Here is a 10372-nt window from a genome sequence, read left to right on the forward strand (position 1 = left end):
ACAAAAAAAAATGATCTAGTTGCCTTTTTATATGCGCAAATGATAAAGTGTATCTATGGGGATATTCATCAAGGTGACTTCCTTCACTGAAATGTAAAATGGCTAATTGTTGTACACTCATTTCACCACAAGGAGGAAGCACATTAGGATACACCACAAGGCCTTTTTTTTAGTATCGAAAAACGTTTGTCATATCATGATATTATACCCTGGCTATGAACAGAAAAAGATGTAAGAATATATTGTCCTTTGCATACATTATAGTTAGTCCACCGCAAGTGTGGGATGACCGGACTGCAAAGCTGAAAGCTTGGCATCTTTTAAGCTCCACCACAAAGGTTATTGTGTATTTTCATCTGCACCAAAGTCTTCTCGTATCTAGGATGTAATGTCTGCTTTGAACGTGTCAAACTGCCGAGAGGAGAAGGCCTCGAGCTGCGGAGAGACAACGGCTATGGCGTTGCAGTGTGCGCTAAGTTTAAGAGGTAGTAATGGGCAGGCGTGCAGGGGGGCTGTGCTGCAGCAGCAGCAGCAGCAGAGAGAAACAGCAAAGTCTGCAGTCATTAATATGCAAATATGCAAATGAGAGTGTAATTAAGATTGGGCGTTTGTCAGTCTCTCTTTGATTGCTAATGAATTCCAATCTGCAAGAAAGGGGGAGGGGAAGATAAGCTGAAAATGAGGAAAAAAGAGGGATGGTATTGTGCCTCTCTCGTGTTATAAAACCGCGGTATGGCGTGTGGTCCACAGAATACAAATGCACTCATTAGCGCCGCAAAATATATTCTTGCATCGTCCACCATAAAGTAACGATAGTGACAAGCTAGGCATGCACAGCGACATGACAGGATAGAGTGCGCGTTAATGCACTCAATGTATGTGATGTAATGCTTTCCCTATAGATGCCTTTTCTCCCCCTGCTCATACGAGTGTCATTGCATGAAAGGGACAACAGGGGAGGTGTGTTGGTGGGGGGGGGGGGGGGGGGAGGGGAGGGGGGGGTCTAGCTAGATGATTTACCCTGCACACAGCCAGTGAACACACAGCATGACAAGCTAGAGCCAACACAGGAAGGGGGCAAGACGTGTGCTCGTTAAGAGTGATGGGGGCTGACCCCTGGTGTGAGGGATGGGAAAGGTGGCGGTGGGTGTAGTGGTGACGGTGGGGGGGAGGGGGCTGCAATGCCGAGATCAGGCTCAGGTATCTCAATGGGGGGTTGCAGTGGCAGCATGTCATGTGTCACAAACGACGGTATTCTGATATTTTTGGCAAAGGGCGGTTTGCCTGCATGGTGCACACACGGGCACTTGCTGGCGTTACTGCCGTTTCACTGCTCCCCAGATATGTATCCATCTTGCTCTCTTTAACATTAAACGGTGAGACGGAGACATGGAATAAATAAACAATTTTATGAAGAACGTCGAAGGCAGCTGCCTCTGTCTGTCGGCTAATGATTTATTTGATACGCTTTTGCTTTGTACACATTTTACAAGGCTGGACAGAACCCATTATATACAGCACCCATGCCTGCAATTCATTCACAGCCCATAAAATACATTGCTTTACTGTATGTATCTTTCAGAGAAAATACTTCAAAATAAAAGCATGGCACTATATCTTTACTGTCCATTGAGGACACACCCAGATGCTCCTGATAAATGTCACCAATGTTTGAGAAAGAATCATTGACAAACAAGTATAGCACTTGGGAGACCAGGCAAAGTGTGAGTGTTGGCTGTCACTATGGAGGATTTGAGTGTGTGTGTGTTTGTCGGGGTGTTTGTGTGTGTGTGTGTGTGTGTGTGTGTGTGTGTGTCGGGGTGTGTGTGTGTGTGTGTGTGTGTGTGTGTCGGGGTGTGTGTGTGTGTGTGGGGATGGTGGCCCTGACAGAATGTTCAACAGGAAACAGGAAACCAAAAGTCATAACAGGAAGTCCCAGGTTTTCATACTGTACCTGATGCGTGGGTGGCTTCATTTGGGGGAACCCAAGTTGCATGTGCTCTGAATGGCAGAGGAAGAGGAAGAAGCATGTTGCTCGACGTGCTCATGTCGAAGAGGTCGCATGTTGGGGTTGGAGTAAATAGGAGTTCCACTCTAAAAATAGTTTGTCGTTTTTTTTTCACGCGCGTCTTCTGCACCTTGATCTTATTTTGCAGCCTGCTGCTTGTCCTACTTTTCTTAAAGGAACAACCATAACGCTGTTTGATGTTTCATCTGGAGAGCCGATACGATCACTGCCACAGAAGACACGCTCCCCTGTCTTTCCCCAGGTGTACACGCTCCGCCATCAATCCCGGGTACAAGACTGGTTTTGTCATAATGGGGTCTTGTGTCGTCTCTGCGCTGCGCTCTCACCTTTTTTTTTTTTTTGTCACTGTTATTCAGAGCTGACTTATTGTGCTGCAGACAGACTCACTTTGCACTCTGCCATAAGGAGTCCCTCTTTAGGGTCAAAGGAGCTCTTTACACTCAGACTATTCATACATGGTTGTTTTTTTTCTTGTTTTGCCATAGACAAGAGGCCACACACAGTGTGTGTGTGTGTGTGTGTGAAGCTAAAACCTAAGATAAGACCATGACGAGCTCCTGGGGACAAACGTTAGCTGTGACAAATGTCTTAAGTAAATGAAATTGCTTTGTAGCATTCATCAAATCACTTTTTTTATGTATTGGGAGGATGATTTTTAAAGAGATGCGCTTGACGCTTGAGTGTAGCTCTGAAATTGATTGTCTAAGTGCAAACCACACATGGTTCACTGTTTGTGTATAAGCCAGCACAGATGCTACTGTGGTTATTTCCCCTCTAACCAGTTGAGGTTTTTCTCTAGAAGTCCCCAAAACAAATAACATTACACCAAATGCTTGGTAAACGTGCACTGCAAACCACTGGTTACCATCGAGGTGCATTTCTTTGAAACCCAAGGCCTACACTGTTGTTTCTGCCATGTCCTGGGTTTGAATTGAGAATTAGCTGATCACACCTCGACATTGACTCTGGATCACACGCTGGCAGTGGTAGGTTACTCAACCATTATTTTATTCTTGTTTTTAAACCCACATGCAAGTATATCCACACACGTGTCTATAGGTTCCACTCAACATGGAAGACACATGTCAGTTATTTGTTGTCCTCCAAATCCATTCAATGGTTACCTGAACAATTTGTTGAATAGCCATGAGACAGTGGACCAGAACCATAACGATTCTTCTAAATGTAACGTTACAGCCACCATGTTCAGAACCTGGGCTTTAAGCATTAGGGTTACAAACACGTTAAATTGACACTGTAGTTCTATCTAAATGCATCATATACCCCTCGCAGTCATCTGTGTTATGGTATTACTACCGTTCGTCTTAATTCGGCACGATGGGCATATCACGTCTCACTTCTTCGCATGTGTACTAGCAGAATATCACCACACCATTGTTTTTTTTTTTTGGAGCTTAGACAGCGCTTTAATAGCAAAATAAAAAACAACCGTTGGCTAAAATGAGGTGGCCCCAAAGGATATCGTAGAGATGTATTTGGGCAACCCTCGTGTCGATCAAAATTTCCCTTTATCCAATTGGTCCCACGTTTGGATATTATCATTCCATCTTGTACGGGTCTGTCAGTAGGCTGCTGAGCTCTGCGCTGTCCTCTTCCGCAAGGTTACATAGATCCCCACGGGTTGCCATTATGGGAATATAATATTCCGCCCGAGACTCTGCAAGTTACCTTCCGTGTTATTTAAGATACACGTGGTACGGTTGAGCGATCTTTAAAATCGGTTTCGTTCGGTAGGAAGTCGTTTGAAATCGGACACCGCTGATGTTTTAGCGTCCATCTCCCCTCGTAGGCTGCGCTGCGGAGTAATATGTTGTTGGAACCGACAATGTGGAGGCTGTTAAAATGTCTACTAGGAAAATGAAATCGTTACAATCGTAACAATAAGAAAATCGGAATTAACACAAGAGTTGTAATTCCACCCGGAAAGACAGTTTCCATTTCGTGACCAGGACAACAACACGCCGATCCGGTAGAGGGGAGGTTGATATTGTTTTCGCTCATCTTCATCAAACCCACGGTCCGGAGCACGGGGGAAGGATCCTATCCCCAACTTTGTTTTTCTCTACTCCAGGCGCTCATTTTGTATGTTGGATGCCCGATTCTTAAGTCCAGGTAATTGTGGTTCGGAAACTAAATTATATCAAGCATGTGCATGTGAAACAGTAGGTTGCCGGTCGGGTTTTTTAACACGCTATTGTTCAACTTAAGCGCAGCGCCCAAGTTGTCGGAGGGGCCGCCGCCGGGGGAAGCGGGCTCTTGGATTTGGGTCCGGCCTGGAGGAGGAAGACCTCGCTTGGTTGGTTGAGCAGCGTTTTCGCTGTACGGCCGAAGACTTCTTTGTTCGGAGGCCGTAACGATGTGAGCGTTTGTTAAACCGGCAGCCCGATCCGAATTGGAAATTTCCGGATGGTTGCCAACTCTCGTAGGTTTTAGTGAAAGCGTGGTGGTTATGGGGGATATAACGCTGGTCTGTGAGGACGGGTTTAGTAGTCCTCGATCGCCGCTTAGGACACGCGCCTACACCTGTTCATCACATTGTGTGGTTTAATGTTGTATGTATGGCGATGGTACGTGTGTGTTGTTCAGCCATCTACGGTGGCGTGCGACGTAGTCCCAGTTAAATGGGAAAAGCGGGTGTTAATTTCTTTTCACCACGATCCTGGCCAGTAAACAAAATGTGTTAGCCAGTATTTATATCTACGTCGCCCGCCGCATGTATCGCCGCTTTGGTGAAAGGGGTGAATGTAGGAATACACGTCTTATTTGATTCCGTTTTGGCCCCCCAACTTAAACTTTTGTGGACTGAGTCTTTGTGTTCATCAATGATGAAGCTAATTGTGTGTCGCTGGTGCCCTCCTCCTCCTCCTCCTCCTCGGTGTATGTGTGTATGTGTGTGCGTGTGTGTGTGTGTGTGTGTGTGTGTGGACGGGCAACAGGTTTTTAAGGTCCTTCTGAAGCCTCGCTAACATAACGGTGCTTCATAAACGCATTCCCCTTTTGATACATAATGACATGCTGCTTAACGCATGGTCTTTGTTCTGGCCGCATTATTGCTATTTCAGCAATAAAACTTTTTTTTTTACCAGTCGGGGTAGGCCGGAGGAGGCAGGCAGGGAGGGGAGAGAGAGGGGTGGGGGTGGCAAATGGAAGTTCCATTTGTTAGGAGGGGCTAAACCCTTCTCCCCCATTTTGACCTCGGTTGAATGAGACAGGGAAGTTGAGGAACTATTGATCAAGAATGCCCAGATCCCTATATTGGGATTTTTTTTTAGTGAAGTATCTTCAAATGTCTTGCCTGTTATTCAATGATATTGTTATGCTTATTACTAAATACTTGATTTGGTACAACTTTATCTGCACAGGTTTCAATTATTTAATTGACCCCCCCCCCCCCCTCAAAAGGATTGATTGAAGTGGTATACATAATTTATTGTGTGTGATCCAGTGATGGATATCTCTAAACCTTATTCTTAATGCTAAAGTATTGTGTATCTGTTGGCTTATCAAGCATCTATTTATTTATTTTTTTACCTTAATTATCACTGTAAAACGTTGTTTTTACGAATATCTAGGAAGTAATTTGAATATCTAGTCATTTGTTTGACTGGATGATCACAGATGGGTTATTGTAAGTGTAATGCCATCTTATTGCATTGCTTCCGCCTCTTTGAATAGAATAGCAAGGTTAAAATAGGCTTGCTTGTGAGGGGAAAGACACATAGTTGGCCTGGGGAATGAGCACAAGAGAGGAGTGTTTCCCCATTGGCAGTAACCGTCTAACCCTGTAACAAATATGGGTTACGGAGAAGGCACTTTTTCTGATTTATGAACAAAATGAGGTATGTCATTTCATTTCAACAGTACATCACGGTTCATACATCAAAGGGGTGTTGTGTGACATTTTGACTTGTCGTTGATTTATGACTAGGGCATTCTTTATATTTAGTTCAACATTCAACCTGAATTCCGGTTGAATAATCCCATGGTTACAGAAAGCTGATCACGGGTGAATTACAATGATGTTGATCTGTCAAGCAAATCCTTGCGGTAACACTAGTTAACAAACTATATATATCCCGGTTGGACTTGAGGGCCAGGCTACGCTCTCAAGTAAGGTACATTGAGAGCTGTTTTCCAATTTAAACTCGGTGTACCCTCCTTGTAAACAGCCCACGATCCCCCCCCCTGCGAGATAATCTCACTCCATGTTCCTTCTTTAAAGCAGAGAGGAGGCACCGCCACCCATTGTCATATTTATTTTATAACATAGACATTAATTATGCAGTCATGGCATATTCATTGGTACACAGATGACCTATGCCCTCGTAGCTGGAGTGGTTGTTGGGTGTTTGTGTACTACCAACCGGTGTAATTTAATTGGCTTACCCCCTGGCTCCTCTCAGACTGACGACCGGGAATGTAATCGAGGTGTCCACCACGCACGCACACACACCCATATATATATTTATTTATTTGTATGTATGTATGTGTGTGTGTGTGTGTATACCTTTTTTTTTGAAGACAGGGTAGAGTTGGCCAGCTCACAAAGGGGTCACACTAACGCTCTCCTTCTCACCTCTCTGTCCACCACAGTCACTTACTGAGACTTAAAGGGCCAAGCGAACGGCAGCACAGAATGGCTGCCGCTGTGGGAACCGACAAGGAGCTCAGCGACTTGCTGGACTTCAGTGCGGTAAGATGCCTCTAAACAATGCTTCACTCCAGTCCCCACAACACACACACACACACACACACACACACACACACACACACACACACACACACACACACACACACACACACTTTTAATTTAGTCGCTACAGAAATGAAAACAAACAGTGTTGTTAAAAGGCATTTGTAATAGTACGTCGTCATCACATTCAGGAATTGCATACTAGTATGTTGGGGTGGGGTGTTGGAGGGTTGTAAATCAACCTCTGTTTTATTTGACTGTTGTGACTCACGTTACCGTGGGCTAATTGCTTATGCAGCCGCGGCAGCTATATGTACATTGCCTCCCAGCAGTGATAGTAGTAATAACTGTGTCATGATTGTTTCTGCATTTCATATCTAACCGGCCCTTACAGAGATGTTAACATCCAAGTGTATTGCTTTCACAGTTTACGCTTCCATTTCAGATGTTCGCACCGCCTGTATCAAACGGCAAGAACCGCCCGACCACTCTCGCCAGCAGTCAGTTTGGAGGTTCAGGTAAGCCTTGCGTCTGTTTTACCGCCCCCCCCCCTGTTCTGTTTTGACTCGCGGTTCCACGTATGGTTTGTAAATGTGACTTGCTGTGACTTTAAAACACGGCGGCGCAGGGAGAGGCTGGGTGTAAAAACCCACATTTCCCTTTACCCCCCCCCCCTTCGTACCACCTGAAGCAGCTGTTCCAGGGCCATTATTGCTTTTCAATTATACCCCAGTAAAGTTTCCGACCGTAAAGCCGGGCTGTAAGGGGCCTCTGGTATATTTTTTTTTCTCTCTTTCACACCGGTTGTACTTCCCCCAACGGGCCCAAATAACAGGAAACGGATCCCATCCCAACCTGTAACCCCTAACCTGTTTAGCTACTGATCACTGGCTTTGAAAAACAAACAAAAAATCACACGTACCGGCCAAACCTTCAGAAGGTGGCGGGTCTGTTTGTGTTGTTCCGCTGTGGTATGCTATGGTCAAACGTCGCCCCCCTCCCCCCCCACACACACACCCTCCGCCCCCTTCTTCCTTCCATAGGTGTCCCTTCCCTCACCTCCTCAGCTGTTGCCACTCCATCTCAATCCATGTGGTTTTTGTTGTGGTTGTGGTGGCGGGGAGGGGACATCATGGCAACAATGCAGCCTTCTTCTAAGTCCCGGGAAATTGCATTCCTGCCTTTTGCGTCACGTACAGTGTATTCCCTCCCTAAGACACAGTACCCCGCAGTCCCTGGTCGGCACTGGATCAGATCTGGTGTTTTCCTTTAACCTCCCTAAACCTATAGATATATCCTCTAGCTCACGTCCTCTCCAGGAAGGATCTCCTAGGCTACCGTCCTCACCCCTCCCCGCAGCGCTTCACAGGCCTGCCGCTGGCTGCTTGTCATACCTACAAGTGGCGTCGGTTGTTCAGGTAGCAATGGAAATGAAACAGGATATTAAAGAAGGGAGGCTAAGATGAAAGACAAGTGGTCGATGGGGCCGGGTGGCGGGGGCCGGGGGGGGGGGGGTGGGTTGGTGAGTGTGACGGGCGAGGAGGGGCACAGGGGACGTAGTGGTTATATTTCTCCTCTTCATTTGAGGGCCACTTAAATGTTCTTTTGTAGATGGAAGGTGCTTGCTTACAAAAGGAGGGACGTTCCTGTTAACAATCCAACTGCTGCTCCCGGGATTATGTCTCATGGTGTAGGGCCGGGATGCTCCCGGCCATTGGACACCCCAAGACAATGGGGATGGGTCAGAGAGAAGAGCCTCCACAGGCAGACAGCATATGTGGCTGCCGGCATACGGTTTCACCGTGGTGGAAGAAGAAGCCCACGCCTTCCAACGTCCCGGCTGTGGAAGAGTACTGTTCCAAGTTTGACGTTGGGCCTGAAAACGTGCCAGTGAAATCTGAGTGTTTTATGTCTTTTTTTTTTTTTTCTCTTTATTTGTCAGACCCCTTTTTCTTTTAAGAATGCGTGGTGGACATGCATCATTAGTTTTGTTTGTTTCTGTCGTGCGCGACCCAGGTTTCTCTCCCGATACTGCGGCTAGAGTTTTATTGGACTTTAAGTGCAGTCTGAACATCTTGAGGATTTATATCCCAACCGTGAACCAAAAAGTTGGGTCGTCGACGTGCCTTTTCGCTCGCTATCGAGCACAGTTCACACATCACACCATTATTCTCTCTTTTTAAATTACATTTCTAAATGGATTTTTATCTTAACACAATGCCAAGTTTAACAGTTGCATGCAGATTTCATTTCTGAGGGAGAAAAGCTGCACTAATGTGAATCATACAGATTTGCAACATGGCATAATCAGATGATTCTGTGTTAATTGAAATTCTTGGCAGTGCTGTTTGAGCTTTACATAATATAGTCTTAAAACCTTGACAGTCCCTTGTACAAAAGATCCATCGAGCCGGGGCCTCGGCTTGTCGCAGACTGTGGAGCTAGCTTCAGAAAGAAGTGTGTTTATCACCATTGTGGGGCTCTGGGCCTATATTGTGTTTTCTGTGTAGTCTGACGCTTCTGGTGACTCACAAGTTAAACCATTCAGGGGCCAGGTTATTGTACATTGTTCAGCATTAACAATCACCCGCGTTCACTCTCTCGAGACTTCATCTGACATCATGCTTTGTGTTTTTTGTGACTCACTTCACCGGAGAGAGAGAGAGAGAGAGAGAGAGGGGGGCAGGAAGGTGTGGAGACAAAATGGCACACTCAAGTTATAGTTGCTCGGGGCACCGTCCCACTGAAAGAGAAAAAATTAGGCGAAGAAAGTGTCTGCAAGTTCAGCCAATGTATGTGTCGGAGTGCTGTGCTTATGTAGCTTATGACTCAGGCTGACTATCTGTTTCCAGTATATCTTCCTGTGTAATTATAGACTAGCCATGTTTTAAAGGGGCGTTGCGTAGCTGGGAGGGGGAGGGGGCGGGGGGGGGGGTGGGGGGGGAGCGCATTGGGGCTCACCAGAGAATTTGTCTGGCCTTACTCACCCTGCTCTCCCCCGCCGTCTCTTCCAAGTCACGGCCCTCTCCCAGAGAGCCCTGTGCTTTTCCTGCTCCCAAAATCAGGGCCATTAGATTTTGGGAGGATCGCTGCCAAAACTGAGCAATAATGAGTATCATTTGGCACCGGGTCTGAAATGTTGCTTTGAGGTTGTTGAATGTGAAATCTTCTTCCACGCGAAAACCCTTTGAAGCAAATAAGGCACTTAGTGATTTAATGTTTAGGGTATTTCTGCCATTGGTTTGTCTAATTGTAGGTAATTGTTGGTGAATACTAAATGGCAACACGGGTTAAGATTTCTTCCCCATCCTTTTTTGTTTTTGTATCATTTAATAAGCCATAAGTCGTACCTGAAAATGATGCTGATGTTATGTAAAAGAAGATGGAATTGATTTCCTGCGGTGCCTAGCCCCCCCCATCACCCCCCACCCCCATCGCTGGACAATATAGACCTACCTTTTTATAGTCCTACAAGTATGAACTCGTAAATAACAAGGCTGTGTTCTAACGACCATAGTAAACAATGTTTTCTTTGTCTTTCGACGCATGGAACTTAAACACATTTACATAGAATATTCAATGTAAAGGTTACCCACAGCAAAGTATCGGCTTACAACACATTTCTTCGT

General features: G+C 45.8%; 1 protein-coding gene across 1 annotated transcript in view; it reads left to right on the forward strand.

Annotated features, from left to right (window-relative positions):
• Positions 1–3647: 3647 nt before the first annotated feature.
• The window catches only part of tcf3a (transcription factor 3a), a 17006-nt gene continuing 10281 nt past the window's right edge, over positions 3648–10372 (forward strand). The window contains exons 1-5 of the mRNA XM_084481423.1: positions 3648–4162; positions 6644–6743; positions 7171–7261; positions 8047–8161; positions 8438–8633. Coding sequence (XP_084337549.1) covers positions 6687–6743; positions 7171–7261; positions 8047–8161; positions 8438–8633 — 459 coding nt within the window. The 5' untranslated portion in view covers positions 3648–4162; positions 6644–6686. The remainder of the gene's footprint in view (positions 4163–6643; positions 6744–7170; positions 7262–8046; positions 8162–8437; positions 8634–10372) is intronic.

The sequence above is a fragment of the Micromesistius poutassou genome, assembly GCF_964030765.1.
Source record: "Micromesistius poutassou genome assembly, chromosome: 16".
NCBI lineage: Eukaryota > Metazoa > Chordata > Actinopteri > Gadiformes > Gadidae > Micromesistius > Micromesistius poutassou.